The 16,300-nt window shown below is 47.8% G+C and overlaps 1 protein-coding gene across 2 annotated transcripts in view; it reads right to left on the reverse strand.

Annotated features, from left to right (window-relative positions):
• Positions 1–16,300, reverse strand: part of ADGRB1 (adhesion G protein-coupled receptor B1) — a 283,833-nt gene that overhangs the window by 76,645 nt on the left and 190,888 nt on the right. Inside the window, exon 18 of one of the 2 annotated variants that reach the window (XM_054816238.1) lies at positions 10,331–10,469. In XM_054816238.1, the coding sequence (XP_054672213.1) occupies positions 10,331–10,469 (139 nt within the window). Of the gene's footprint in view, positions 1–10,330; positions 10,473–16,300 lie in introns of both variants that reach the window. The other variant, XM_054816237.1, reaches the window with a different exon arrangement.

Raw genomic sequence — 16,300 nt, forward strand, 5'->3', positions numbered from 1 at the left:
CCTTCTTTACTGCTCCTTTCTGCTTGGGGTTGTCCCTTCCCTGTACTACACAAAGAACAACCAGTTCAAAGTCCATAACTGATTTGCAAGCTGGTCCTTGCATTACCCATCTTGCCCTGGCTTCACAAGTGTGCCCTCATCTCTAGTAACTTCGCAGCAGCAGTGCTTAGCCCCTTGCAGGGAAATGTGGTGAGATTTACACACAGTTAAAATAAAAAACTCCATGGCAGACTGGGAATGGAAAATGAGGGTGGAATCCAGACTGTGTTTATCCTGATTTAAGCAGTGTTTTGGTTTCATGCCAGGCGACAGCATTTCACCAAATTATTCCAAAACAGCCCGCTGTTTGTTTTACTTTATCAGTGTCATGCTGATGAGTGATGCCAGACAGGCAGCTCTCCCCACAGCATGGGCAACGCTTGCCTTCCCCATGCCCACACATCCAGCCCTTGGGAGAGACCCGACTGAGGCCATGGTGTGCAGAGGAAGACTTCTGCCAAAGATGCTCATATCACCCTGCTGCGTACCACCACGGAGGGCAAACACCCATCTTCCCTTTCCCCTTCTAACACCCTCGCTCACTGAAGACCAGTCCTTAACAAAACAGCTTCATCCAAAGCACAAGCCATGAACACTTGTGCAAAGACTGCACAAGCCAGCCTTAAAACACCTCTTAAACACTGCCTTCATTCAGTCCCTTTGCAGATGTGATTCTGCATGTGTAGGACCCAGGCAGAGCTTCCCATCTCTCACTGTTCAACCACTGAAGATCCCTGCACGGGCAATGGCTCCTAACCCAAACTAGGGTTGAACCAACAGCCTTGAAGTAAAAGATGTTTCCAGTTCATTATCAGTCCTCAGAGGCTTTCAGGGGCTCACTGGCCTCTGAAAAAGAGACGAAGGGATTTCAGCCATTTAGCAGATGATCTGTACACTCTTACGAGGACAATGACAGCTTTGTTATCGTTACAAGCTAAAGGGTCCATGGGATTCAGTATGTTTCCAATCACCCTGTGCAATACACAGCTGGTTACTGGAGAGTTACTGGTGCTAATTCCCTTTACGTGGAACCGTGATCTCAAAGCAGCACTCAAGGAATCAGTTTCTGGCCCCGATGCCCATCTCATTCACAGCTGAGCGACTGGGAAGTAAAATTGTAACAGCCCCTGGATTTACAACTGTACCGAGCTGATATAAACAAGATCAAAACTGGCCCCAGTAGTAGGATATTCCCCATCTGGGGAATGGCTGACATGATTGCCATATTTAAAAGAGCAAAAAAGAACAATTTGTCATGAAAAATGAAAGCGTTGCCTTGCTTGTGGGAAAACAACAGAGTCATTTTGCTTTCACAGATTTATTGAATATATTCTGTATATCCTTTTGGTTAGTAGGGAAGGTAGCTAGTGAGCACTCGGGCTACAAACCTAGTTTTGACTGACCATTATCACGTACAGCATCATCCCTGTTTCCTGATTAGATTGTCCTAACATTTAGAGGGAAGTTTCAAGTTCAAATATTAATAATTACAAGTCTGACATTTGTTTTCCATGCATATTGCCCATTTTTGCTTAAAGATTGCCATTACTGCCAAAATCTGACAAGTAGGTTTGTCCACTCAGCTATTCATAGATAGCAAAAGTATGAAGGGCACAAGCCTTTCAGAAACTGATTCAATTTTGGTTTAAATGAGTAGACATTTCCCGTAAAAAAAAAAAAAAAAAAAAAAAAGACTTAATTTCCATGTCTCATTGCATGGCGATTCAAGAGCAACCTTAGCCTTTAGGCAGGGCACAACAGGGCTCAGTGGTGAAGCAGCTTGCCAAAATTACCTAAAAAGGCCTTTTCCAGGCCAAAGTACTGTGGAGATGGGTGCAGAATGAAATAAGAAAGACAAGCAACACTCAGCAGTTCAACTGACTCTTTAAACACAACGTGCCTAGTCCCTGAAGTGCTTCGAAACAGAAGATAATCTCGTTTAGCACTAATGCGCTGACTCCCACCCCTGATGAGCCCATGAAACCCAGCCTCCATCACCCACTTGTTACCATTTTCAAACAAGCACCTTTGTGATGTCTCCCACGCCATCCTCTGCCTTGGGAGAAGCTCCCCAAAAAAAACACCGAGAAAGCTATCCAGCTTTAAACCTCCTCTGTAAAACCCTGCTTGCTGCAATGCCTACAAAACAATCCTGACAACGGCAGATGTGCCACGACTTACTACGGATCGCGATGATTAATGCCCTCGCGCTGTTTACATGTGCCCCCACACCCGCCTGATTCCAAGCATCCTTGTATTATTTCAGCTGGAAATTTCATCTGTATTTCACCTGTTTTGGGTCGGGGTGGCTTTGTGGCTCGTTCAGCACCGAGCAGATTGAAGTTGTGCTCCACAGGCTAAGCCTCCCAGGTGATGCAGTGGTCCAAAAAACACATGATAAATATAAAATAGCAGTGGATCACCAGCTACATTTGGATACGGAAAGCAGGTAATGTGGTCTCTCCAATTGTTGACAGACCCTGTGATTTTTCCAAAATACGCACCCAAACCCACCAGGGCTTCCCCATCTGCCTTCATCCCACTCCTCCACCTCCGAGCAATGTGCCACACCTCTGCCACATTTCTTTCTTTTACTTAGCAAGAAAGGTGATCTCGTTTATAAAATTACAGGCAAGAGAGTGGGAAAAGACCTGACAAGCTCAGCTCCTCCACTCACCTGCCTCAAAACCAACTAAACCATCCCCAGCCTGTTCAAGAAAACCTTCGCTGACGGAGGCTAGGCTTTTGGTGCTTGCCTACCCCTGCAGCTGGAAGGTTTTTCCTTGTGCCTAAGTTAAATGTCTCGCACTGAAATTTGAGTTCAATCCCCAGCAGACACAGAAAGCAGATTACTCCTTTTCCACAGCTACCTTCTACCCATTTGAAGACTATTATCCTCTTTCCCCTCTGTCTTTTCTCCTTGAGAAAAGAGTCAAACCATCTCACAGAGTTCACCTCCGCTCACCATCAGCATGGAGGTACCATGCCAAATGTCTCTGACACATCATCCTTTCCCACACACATACTCCCACGCTCACGTACCGTACCAGTCGTCCTGCTTGAACACAGAGCAGAGCATCCCGGAGAGGTACCGCTCGCTCCCTTCGCTCACATTTCTGGCCCTCGATAGCTCAAATCTGCATGCTCTGAGTCTGAGAGCTGTTTTCTGAGCTCTTAGGAAAGGGGAAAGTGGGAATTGGGAAGACCCTGGTGTCCTGGCTTAAATCCACACCTCCTTTAACAGAGCAGTAAGCTGTGGCTGGTTAATAGGGCAGCTGTCACACTTGCTAAGCTGCCTTCATGGCAACAAGCCATTAAGCACCGCAGCTCAAAATAAGCACCAAACCCCTCAGGAACGCCTGGACACGCAGTACCCCAAACGTGCACGGGGAGTCTTTATTTTCAGCTGAAGACAAGGGACTAACCTCAGCCCTGGTCTGCTCCTGGGGTCACTTGGTTAATGCCAGCGCTGCTCTTGCCTTTACACTGAAGGGTGAATTTGGCTCGGTATTACTCACGCTGAAGCAGTGAATCCCACAACGGTTTTAAGCTCCCAGCCACTTGATTACGTTCCTCTCCCACGTCCCCTTCAGATGAAGAGATACAGGGTGATGCAGCATTTGCCTGCAGAAGAGTCACTGCCAGGGCTGTGCAGAGCTTGCTGGCTCCGGCTCGCGGGGGAAGAGCTGCAGACCCACGCTGCTGCAATCCCACCGCCTGGAGTTTTGTCGTGAGTTAAAGACCTGAGCGAATCTACAAGCGCAGAGCAGAAACTCAGCAGAGGAAAGCTGTCAGCTGTGAATATCTACCGAACTACCCGCTGGATCGACAGGCAGCTGAATCCACAGACAGCCGCGAAGGAGGTGAGATGCTGGATGACTGCTTACTATGCTGAGCCAAATCCTCCTATTATTACCTTGTATGCTACCTGTCTTCTTTTAATACATTCAAGTGTTGTCTCTCCTAGAAGCACAGAACTGAGAGGGATTTCCTGTCACCCTCGTCTCTGATTCCTTACCTACATATGTTCAAACACCAATCACTTATTTGCTGATGGGATCCTTTCTCAGATATCTGTGCACAGCATATAGCAATGGCAATCTCCATTCACGTCTCACACCCAAATAACAAACCCAGGGTTCCTCTGCTCCCTGGCACCTGGAGTGCAGCACAAGCTCTATCATTAAACCCTTTCCTCTAAAAATCCAACATAAATCATCCATACACTGACTCTGGGTCCTCTACAAACTCAAATGAGATTTAGCCCAAATTCACTCTGTGATGCATACTGACAGACTTCAAGTCAGTGATGACAAAGCAAACCTTTAAAAGCAGGTGACTTCCAGCAAAACGATGATGTAGGATCACAATTCAGCCCCCTCTGCCAAGAGGCCACATTTGAAAACTAACACAATTCTTTTAAGAGGAAGCTAGACCGTGGGTTGGTCCATTTGGCAATCTAAGGGCATCACACGTCCTCTCTACTTCCTAATCGCATTATGAGAGAGAGTGGGAGGGGAAAACTGTCTGCCCAGCTGGTTCGTACTCTATCTTCTCCATGCTATCAATGCCTGCCGAAACTCAGGGGGACTATAACGGGTTTAGTGAAAAGAGCATCCCTGATGAGCAAAGGAAAGACCAGCCTGCAATTCACAGAATCGCAGCCTGCTCCTACGGGCTGCCACAGACCTCAGGGAAAGGAACCCCTGAGAAAACACAGCAGCTGCTCCTGCTGTGGAACAGGAGATGGGCGAACCCCAGAAATCCCCAGCAGCACTTACACCGTAACCTTCCCTAATCTCAGCGTAAATCTCTCCTGAGATGAGCAGGAGTCCAGTTGGACTGTCCCTTCATCACTCCCACCTTGGTCTCTCCATATCCAGGGGGAGTCCAGAGGTAACAGCACGAATCCCCAGGAAATTTTAGGAAAGGTTTCCCATTCAAGAGTTCCACAGCAAAAGGCAAAATCAGCTCCTGAGAGACACTCTACGCACAGCAGCATCCTGGAGAGGACAGGGTGATTGCAGGAAGAGGTGCCAACAGCACAAGCGCGGGAGGCTTGCAGAGGATTTGGACCTCAAAAGCCCAAATGTTTGCAGCTCAGCAATGTTCGTCCTGGCACGGCTCTTGCTAACCGAGCAAACGGAGGCTCCTAATGCTCTGTCAGGGAAATGACAGCACTTGGTGCTTTCTGTAGCACCCTTCAGGCTTGGGGCACTGTGCAAATACGGATGCACGCAGCCTGGGTTGTCACCTGCAAGGGTGCTGCAGCTGGGGAAACGGAAGCAGAACACAATGAAGTGATTAGCCCAAGGTCACAATTTCTCTTGCAGGCACAGAAACAGCTCTGGCTGTACTTTAGCCAGTACACCAAGATACACCAGTCTAATAAACTCTTCCCCAGACCCCTGTACAAACTGGGAGTAGTTTGATGCCTTAAGACTTCGAGCTGGGCAAAACTGAGAACTTGCCTTCAGCAGAAAAGTCCAACTTTTGAATCAAAGGGTTAACATTGCAGGAGAAGCAGCATCATTATTAACGAAACCTGAAAAATATTGTAAACGTGAGAACTGGCTGTTCTCAAGGTATGCAAAAGACTTTGTTCTTATCCAGACTCCAAATCTCACGTGATAAACGATGTTAGAATATAAATGTTAAAATGTTCATCTCCAAATAAAGTGCTCCAGTCTTATCTAAGCGAAACACTGCTATAATTTTCCATCAAAATGTTGTCAGAACTGCTACACACTTACAAAATATTTTAATTCATTAACATCAACATTTTTTCAGAGGAAAAGCATGCTGCTGGAAAACCTGCATCTACTCCCTGTGCAAGTGAGGCCCTACAGAGTTTGGGGACTTTAAAATAACCCACTTTGTGTTTGTGCACTCTCCCTGAAGTACACCGACCTCCCATAGCACAGGGCAATCTTTTCAGAGGAAAGATCTTCAAGATACAGCAAGATCACACCAGACCTGCATGTTGATTCCCTTCCCACAGCCTGCTCAGCCAAGACGTAGGCTGAAACTCTACTCTCCATGCTTCATTATTTCCCCAGGGTAAAAATGATTTCTTCTCCTCTGCTGCACACACAACTTTGGGATATTTTCAGGAAAAAAAAAAAAAAAAGTGACTGTTGTGAGTTGAGAGAGGAGCTCAGAAGCTGTTGTCCCTTTGGGTTGTAAGCACACCGTGAAAGGTGCCTTGCATTCATGCAAACTGGAGATAACAATGAACAAATCCTCTTGCAACATCCTGGGATATCACAAGGTCAGGGTTGCTCACTGCGTACGCTCACCTGCCTTGCCAGCACGTTTCCGAGTCAGGTCTCTAGTTTGGTCTTCTACAATACACCCCACAAAAATACACAGGTGCTGTACAACCCTTCCAGCTGTCAGTAAACACTGCCGTGGAGATGAGATGTTCCACAAATTCAGCGCAGACATAACAAACTCAGCATCCATGCACGTTCTTGCCATCAGTACCTTTCGACCTTCGCTAACACTAGGAATGAGAGCAGAGCTCAGATAGCCCGACTGATCAGCCTCACCTCTGCGCACGAGGCTAGGGAGGAGGGGGGTGAGAGAGCAGAAAGCCCATATTTGTACGGTCTTACTACGGTCCTAAATGCTGTAAGAACCAAGCTTTAAAGCTTGACTGACTTTATAAAGTCCAACCATGAGCTGGTAGACAGTCGGGACAACATGAGCCAAACTCAGACAAGACAGCCAAGGAATGAAAGGCTCTCCTGAGCATCCTCAGGCTCCCACTCTCTTTCCTTCCCATCTCCAACAAATTGCCGAGACTGCCAAGAAATATTGGAAAAACACCACCACAAGACTTTTAATCAGACTGACCACGGTTTGCAAAGGTATAGTTCAAACACTTGGCTCTGTAATTTCCTATTGCCCTTATTCTCTATTAGCACTGCTATCATGCAGGTGTAGCATCAGAAAATGTCAATACCATTGCCCTACCAAGCTAGGCATGGTATAAAATCAAAATGAAAAGACAGCCCCAAAACACTTGTCTACCTTCCTTAATTTACAATGGTTTAAACTTTGATGATGGTCAAACAGCAATTGTGCCGAACCAGCACAAGAGACTGCCCCTGTCTAGTTGAAATAGCAGGGTCCAAGGAAAACTGGACCCAGAGAAAGGCTCAAATTTGAACCCCAGCTTTTGAGCTGGATCTGAACAGCTCCATCATGGTTTAGGGATGTCTGTCTCCAAAACCGATTCAAAACACAACACTGTCAGCCCCTAGCTTTGTTGAAATCAAGGAAAACTGCTTCTTTTTCCCACCACACAAGCAATTCTCAGGGCCCAGTCCAGGGAAAGTCTGTTCTTGGCAAGTCCAAATCGGCTGCCTGGGCAGCAACAGTCATCACCCACAAGCCTTTCTTGGCCCTTTTTCACTGCAAAGAAGCTGTGCCCATACCAGGGTTACAAATATTTCAAACTGCCAGGGCCAAAGACTCCAGAAGGGAGATTTATAGCAATAAATAATATTAATGACACAGGCGGACGGAGCTTCTTGTCCTGAGAGCTCCAAAAGCACATGAAAAACTGCACTATAAATGTCACCACTGCAGACACCAATGATGATGAGATGCCACCTCTGGGGAAGGGAGACAGTGTGGGCTTGCTCAGAATGACACTCGGTCAGGAAACCGAGGGTGGTACCACGAGGACCTGGATGAACAACACACCAACAGCATCAACAAACCCCGGGCTTTGCTTAGTGGGGGGACTCAGGAGGTAGCTAGCCCCAGCTTTCCTCCCAGCATGGCCAAAGGACTCTCATCCTGATGCTCATGAGTTGATTCCAGACTGGGAAAAAATAAGTTGTGAAAATGTAACCCAACCAGCAGCCAGAGGAGTTGGAAAGAGGACGAAGGAAGCAATTTTAGGCCTAAACCCCAAAGGAGCAGCTGAGAGGTTAGTTGCAGATATAATAAAGCATGCCTGGGGGAAGGAAGCTGCATCCTGCTGCAGCCAAGCCCACTCTCTGATGCGAAAATACTTGCATGGATGATAAAGGGCTTACTCCAACCCTGTGTTATCTGGATAACACTCCAAACACCTAGAGCCGAGGGAGTAGCAGGATCTGGCCACATCAAGTTAACCAATTTTTTTTTCCTAGCTGCTCAGCTAAATAATACCAAGCATTGTGTGAAGGTGTGATAAAGTCTTAGCCCTCCGTTAGAGAAACTTCTGCTTCAGCCAAGCCAAAGACTCCTTTCTCTCTTTCCACACTGCCTGGTCCTCTGCCCTCTTCCAGAAGAAGGCTCAGCAGAGGACCTTCACCAGCAGCTCAGCTGCATGCCTGGGCTAGCTTCATCTCAGGCTTTGCCTTACCAGTATTTCTGCAGCAAAAAATCACAATTTATTTTCTCCGACCATGCAGCTTCCCTAAACTTTGTCAGGACTGGGTTGCTCGCAATGACAGCACAGAGTCCTTCCCGTGCGGGACAATCGCTATGGTGGTCATCACAACCGCTGGAGCCAGACACTTAAGCTGCCGTAGCTTGGACTGAAGGGTGAAGCCTTGCTGCTGGCAGGACACAGCCCTGCAGGCTCACAGGGCAGGCACGGAGCAGCAGGGTACAGAGCTGCAGGAGATGGGTCCGGGCTGGCTCACCTGAGCTCAGCTTGGCCAGCTGGAGAAGGCTGGGTGCCACTCCTGGAGAGCACTAGCCCAGCAGGCTACCTCCTTGCCCGCTTAGTTTCACGCAGATCCCAGCCTGCCTGGTGGGAAGACAGGGAAACAACGACCCGTGGAAGAAGATGGGTACAGAGATGCCGGCATCGATGCAACCAGCTCCTTCCAGGCCCCTGCCAAGTAGGAACCCAGTCCTGGTCCTACCTTCGAGCATCCTTCAACCAGCGCACCTCTGCCAAGACCAAAAGCTCGGTGCGTCTCTCAGGAGGACCCCTAAAGAGGCTCTACCGGACACCCCCGAGCCCATTTCACAACGTTGTAGTGGCTGGGCCTGCATGGGGCCCGGGCAAACACAACCAACGCTGTGTCTTTAAAACCACTTCAGTGCAGATGTTGTTTCCATGGTAACTAGTGGACCAAATACATTAGTGTTTCTAATAATAAACCAAACCTTCATCTTGGAAAATGTGATTCCCCCCCCCTCTTAACACCATCACCCTTCCTTTCTTCCTTTCCCCTCCCCTTTCACTGAATTAAACCAGCATTTAACAAGCAAGGCATAATTAGTAAATAATTACAAGGGCCCAGTAACTCCCAGTGCCCAGGCAGATGGAGAAGTGCTAGGTGGAGGGGTGGGGGGAGGCTTTGCTCTATGAACCTGGGAACTGTCCAAAAAAGGGATGAACTACTTTAAAAAAAAAAAAAAAAAAGAAACAACATAAGGTGGAAGAGAAGAGCCTGAGAAGCCCCTTTTGACCACCCTGGTGTCGCCTTTGGTGCCCTGGCACCCGCCCCGCTCTCTGACTCAGGGTGCAGTCGCCCGGTGATAATTTCTAGGAATCTCGCACTTTTTTCCGGAGGCTCCATCCAAGACGCGGCACCGGCTTCGTGTCACCTACAGCGGACAAAACTTCGCAACTCTTCCCCTCCACGGTCCCCTATTCCCGAGTGGGGACCACTCTGTGCCCCTCCCCCCAAAAAAAGCGTGGGGTAACCAGAAGGATCCCGAGGCATGGAAGGGAGACACGATCGAGTTGCGGAGTGCGGAAGGGAGAGGGGCGGCGCAGGGCGATCCCCCCCCCCCAAAAAAAAAAAAAAAAGACACGTGCGAAGATTTCGTGCGTGGGGAGCCCACGGGAGTGAACACGCCCGGCGGGGGTTGGTCACCTCCCACGTTTAGCGGTATTCATATTCAAACGAACAGCGCAGGGATGGAGGGATGGGAGGAAGGAAGGGGGGAAGCAGTGCAGCAGCAGCCCCAATATGTCCGTGTCGTGTGTGTGTGTGTCCCAAAATCTGCGGTCAGGGTCGGGGGGAAGCGGAGAGGAAGGGCGGCGGTGAAGGGGGAGGGTGATGTAAAGCCTCACGGTGTGTCGCCACGGTCCCGGCGACACCGGACTGCAGCAGGGCTCGGGTCTGTCCCCGGAGCCCCTTCGCGCAGGTACCGCGGTACCCGAAAAGCCGCACGCCGAGGATGCTCCGCTCCATCCCGGTCGCGTCCCCTTCCCTCCCTCTTTATTTTCCCCTGTCCCCCGTGCGTGTGTGTGTGTCTCTGTGTGTGTGTGTGTCCCACACACCTCCTTCCCCTCTGCTCCTCCCTCCGCGACGCCGCCGGCGGGACTCACCATGTCGGGGCTGAGCTGGGCTAAGATGGCGAAGGCGGAGAGCCGGTCACACAGGCACTTAGTCCGGGAGGCGTCGAGCGGGACCGTTCGGCAGCCGCGCCAGGACCAGGCGCCGGGCGGGGAGGCGGAGGCGGAGGCTCTGCTGGAGGGAGGGAGGGAGGGACGGGGCGGCGGAGCGGGGAGAGAAGGGAGAGCGGCCGTCAGGGCGGGCGGGGAGCGGGCACCGCGCCCCCCCCGCAGCCTCCCACACACACCCCCGCCCCCCCGCCACCGTCGGCCACCCCCACCCCATCCCACCACCATCCCCCGGATCTGGATCTCCTGGTCCTGGTCCTTCCCCGGGTCTCCTGCCCTGCTCTGACCCCTCCATCGCCCCCCACCCCTAACACCCCCCGGGGCTGTCCTGCCTCACTGTCCCCATATGCACCTCCCTAACCCCATAGCCCACGTATCCCATACATGCATGCATAACTGTACAGCCTTGTCCCACACACCCACTATGTGGATGCATAACCCTATAGCCCTGTGACATACACTCCATATAAGGATGCATAATTCTATAGCTCTGTCCCACGTGTCCTATATATGGATGCATAACCCTGTAGCCCTGTCCCACATATCCCATATACGCCTCCCTGACCCTATAGCCCTGTTCCATATATCCCATATAGGGATGCATAACCTTATAACCTTGTCCCACACACCCACTATGTGGCTGGATAACCCTATAGCCCTGTGACGTACACCCCATGTAAGGCTGCACAGTCCTATAGCTCTGCCCCACATATCCCATATATAGTTGCATAACCCTATAGACCTGTCTCACAGACCTGATATACACCTTGGCCCCCCCATAGCCCTGTCCCTCACCCCATATATACCACCCCCCTCGCCCTACACCCCATATAGACATGTTCCTCCTCATCTCTCCCCCCGCCCCTCCATCCCCCAGCCACATGATTCACACAGGGGAGTGCACCCCCCCAATTACCCCAATATGTGACTCTGCCCTCCTCCCACCCCCTCCCCCCAATTATTCCACAGGTGCCAGCCCTTCCCCCTCCCCAGCCCCCCAGCTATACATCCCTCCTTCCCTTCTTCCCTCCCCCCAAGATCTCTGGGGTCAGGGTCTCCATAGGTCATGACAGGACCCCCCTCAGACCTCCTCCACACCCCCAGAGCTCCGGGCAGGGCAGAGATGTCCCTGCCTCATGGCCAGAGGGACCTCAAGAGATCACAGAGACTGAGTCCCTGCTCCTTCATCGCATCCTTTCAGGCTAGGGAAGAGCAGCAGAGCAGGGAAAGGCTCATAGGTGGGAAAGACTCCATGTGAAGTTGGCCATCATGCCACAGGTGGGGTGGTTTCATCCGGAAAAGTTATTGCAGCCCCATCTCCATGTGAGCACTAAGGGCTAAGCCAGGGAAAAGGGGAATCTCATGCTCTGCCTCATGTGCTGGGGTACAGTCATCACCCAAAAAGCACAGTCATTTTCCACCCATTGCTTCCTCATCTAGTCCAGACCACTGTCCTGAAACATGGTCACACACGGGGTGCAAATGTGGAGAGTAAGTCTAGAAATGCTATAGCTGGGGAGGTCAGGATAGCCTGGGCTTCACTGAAACCTGAGGCAGGATGTGGACGCAGAGCAAAAGGGCCATGTGCTTTCACTGGAGGAACATGGGTGTAATATATCCCCTCGCCACATCTGACCATCCTCAGAGGAGGGGACCTAGGCAAGAATGCCAGCAGCAAGCTCAAGGCAGCTCCAGATGGAGCCAAGCTGCTCAGCAGCCTTAGGTGTATCACAGATGTCCTGGACTTCTCCGTACTGCTGACTCCAGCAGACCTGCCTTGAGTTGCAGAGAAGTTTTTTGCAGGTCTTGACTCCATGCACATACTGACCCATTCCTCATGCAGGGAGACAGAGCCTCCCTCCACCTCCCTAAATCACTCTGCAGAAAAGCAGAGAGAACAGGAGAGGGTAACAGAGCATCAACACGTGCTGTCGATTCTGTTGTGATTATCTACTTGGATCCAATTTAACACATGACATTGAGCCTTCCTGAATTATCTCCCTTTTGGACTAAAGCATTTTTCACAGTAAAAATAAAAAACAAACCAAAATTAATTTTACTGTGGAAGTTGTCAGCAACACACAATCCAGAAGAGGTTTTTTTTCTGGTGCCCATTCAGGTCTTTCTAAATGTCTGGACCCTACTGCACGTCCATGCAGCTGATGGGACATAAATCTGTCTTCCCTGGACAGTCAGCTCCTCACATGTTCTTCACTGTGCTAACTCACATCATCTCTTGCAGACTCTCAGGATCAGGCATCATTCTCTGGTCTCTTCCATGCACCTTCTGCACAGCACCCTTGATGGAAGCGACTGAGCAATCCGAGGCCAATCTCAGAGGGAATACAAATTCTGTATTCTCCCCTATATGTACCGCCTATATTTCCAAGAACTGCATTAGCCAGTCGTTCTGTGTATTCACTGTCTCCGAGACAAATGCCTTATTTACGATGTGTACAAATAATGACAAATGCTCAGACTCTACCAACCAGTTATGTATTCTCATAGAAAGTATTAATTTAGCTCGACAAGATCTATTTTCCATAAGTTGATTGCTATTAATTTCTCTGTTTTAATGAGCATGCTATTATTCAATTATAATCATAATATTACCCACAATCCCCCAATTTTTGGATCCTGTATCAGATGGTGTGTTATTGTGCCGAAGACAGATGTGAGGCGGATGGCTCTGGAGCGAGGCGGTTGTGCTTACAGATACATGCTCTTCTCCAGATTTTGGGAATACTTCCACCCTTCTTTAACTACAGAGCAATGATTCCCTATTAGCCTTAGCTTGATCTTTTAAAACTCTTGCATGCAAAATTAGTCTGTCTTGTTTCTCTTAAAAATGTCTGACTTTATTAGATGATGTATAGCATGTTTTCTAGCTCCTGGTGTAATGAAAAGTATTTCATTAGCCTGGGATGTGGATTAAGTAACCAGGCTCTCTTCCAATTACAGAATACAGGCGTTTATTGAAATTTCTGCATTATTATAAATAAATCTGTCATTTCTAGCTAGTAACAAACCAATACCATTAGAATTTATTTTGGTTTTAGTATACTCTAAATTTTCCTTTTTATTCACTTTAACAATCTTGAACCACAAAATTCTTACATCTTTTTTTTTTCTCTCTTATCTGTTTCAGGCTTTTAATTTGTAATGCTTGCTATCAATTTTTCCTTTGTCTGTATCTCTACAACAGCTTTTACTTTCCTCCTAAAACAGACTGTTGTTGATTTTTGTAGATATTGGTTTATTTGTCTTTGCTTTTTTTTTTTTTTTTGTGCATTTAGCTGAGGTTTTTTTAGTGCTGTGGTTATCTTTTTCATTTATGGGTTTGTGGATATCTAGAAAAGTACTCTTAAAAGGGCTCCAATTATCCTTAACTTTTTCTGTTTAAGCAGGCTTTCACAACAGATGGACACACTGCAAGCTATCCTTCTTACAGCACTAAATTTGTGTACATTGATACACACTTACAACCCCTGCCCCCAAGCAATTTGAACTCTCTTGAAATGTGTGGATACAATTGCCTTAACATCACTTTCAATCCCAAAGCCCAGCTTTACTCATTTATCAGCTTTCGGAGTAGACTGGGACAGATTTGGGCCATGCATCAACAGAAGTAACCTCATCCAAAAGTAAAAAAGAAAAAGTAACAAAATGCAGAAGAAATCAGAAAGCCTACCAAACCAGGAAACCCCAGGGAAGGTATCAGAAAACAAATAACAATCCCCAGATGCTGCGCCTGGTCTCACACTCTCATGGCAGAAAAGCTGACAGTACAGCAGTGAATGCAATATCAGAATAAATTCTATCCAGGGCCAAAACCACACTTGGCACGGTCTGATATCCATTTCTAGATGCACGTACAGAAAGAGCACATAGTGATATCTAGGCAAAAAAAAAAAAAATTGTAATAGCCACCCTTTGTTCTTATAAGACTGGGTCTGATGCCTGCTTATTTGTCCCATTGGATTCAAAGAAATCAATTGGATCAAAGCCATCCAGTTTTTTGCTTTAAAAGCTGCTATAAATCACATAAAGGATGGGTGCTGTGGGATGTGCTGAGTCAGAAACTCAGTGTAAATCACCTCAGAAGAAATCCAACTATGCCATTTAACAGAAAATGAAAATCTGTCCCTCATTACTACCAGTGACTATTAATTGATTGTTACCAGTTATTAAACGACTCAGAATATTCAAATGCTGGGTGCTCCAAAGAGCATGCCCATTCCTCTGGTTTTAAGCTCCTCAGAAGAATAACTACTCCTCTCCCATCCTTACCTTCTACTTTGAAAATCTGCTTAATTACCTATTCTCTTTGCCTTGCAATCCTTTTGATACGAAAACATCTGTGCCCATTTGGGACATGTCTTGGAGGTGGGTAGGTGGTAGGAGGACATGCCAGGAGACTCACCAGCCTCTTTTCACTGTCCACGTGCTAGCACGTGGCAAGAGGCCGGCTGAGCTCAGCCTTCAGAGAGCTGAGCGAAGGTTCCTTGGGCGTTGCACCATCACAAGGGCTAGCTGATACATCATCCAAAGGTTTGCTCATGGCACCTAGGCAGGTTGCCACCATTGCCTTATTCCCAGTGTGATAGTATGAACCTTCATTCAAGCCTAGGTTCTGGATTCAGCCTGCGTTTCTTTATTTTAAAATTAATTTCTAGTTCATGTGGTTGCAGAGAAGCTCCTAAAAACGCATGACTCCTCAGTTGCAACTGGAAGAGTTCAAAATCCCAGCTGTATTGATATGAAAACTGGTGAATAATGCCACTCTTGTGATTTTTGGGTGGTCCTACTCATGGCTGCTGAATGTTTGAGGCTGCCCAGCAGCATCTGCTGCAGATGACATATTCAATACCACCCAGAGAGATCCGATGGGATCTCTCCATGGTCCAGGGAATCACATCTGAGGGAGTTTTGGTCTCGTCGGATGGAGACAGTGTTCTGCCCAGGCTAAGGTTCAGCCAGCAAGTATTGCTAAAAGTCTCATAGTTCAGGGCAGACTTCAAATCCTAAATGATTCGGTCACTGAATTTTGTAATATAAAGATTGTTTCACTGGGATCTGTTCAAATTATAAAAAAAAAGGATATAAAAAAAGGGGATATTGCATATTTGTATGCAAAATACTTTCATCATGGACCTGATTAAAAGCTGTAGAAGAAAATGGGATATTACTGAACAGGTCTGTAAGGGGAGGTACATGTGTGTGTTTATGTGTGCACGCCTGTGTGCACAGATGTCATCTGTAGATCATTACTGAGCCATTATCTTCCCAGCAAAACCTCTGATTCTGCAGAAAAACACACTGGGTTTGTAATGGAAAACCCATGCTCACAGCTCAGTGGCAAAGAAAAAGAGCAGAATTTGAGTTATTCACAAATATTGAATCCAGGTACACTAATAAGGAAGCAGAATTATTTCCAGGCGGTCTCGAGAGGGGAGGGAAGAAAGAGGAACTGTACTAAAGGGAAAACGTGGGCAGAATATTAGCGAACGGTGTAGTCAGACTGATTACAAGCCAGTCAAAGAGGAATTGTAGAAATCCCCAAACCAGACCGGTGTAAAAAACATTGTACTGGAAGGGGTTAGCAGAAAACCTGACAAGTTGGTTCTGTCTCTAATGTCTCTGGTCAGATTTATCTCCAGTGTAATTCCAATGATGTTCCACAAGAAAATGTTTCACCATATGTTACAACATGGCTATGAACATTATTTGAGCACTTGATGGGAAAAAGCAATTAAGCACTGTCTTGTAGATTTAAATAGGAGCTAAGCACATGCTGAAGGACTCTGCGACGTAGGAATGCTGTTCTGAATAGGGATTTGCACTAATGGAGAGCCTTTGTTGTGGGAAGAGGCATGGATCAGAAAGACATTTTTA

Source organism: Grus americana, chromosome 2 (genome assembly GCF_028858705.1).
Source record: "Grus americana isolate bGruAme1 chromosome 2, bGruAme1.mat, whole genome shotgun sequence".
In the NCBI taxonomy this organism is placed as follows: domain Eukaryota; kingdom Metazoa; phylum Chordata; class Aves; order Gruiformes; family Gruidae; genus Grus; species Grus americana.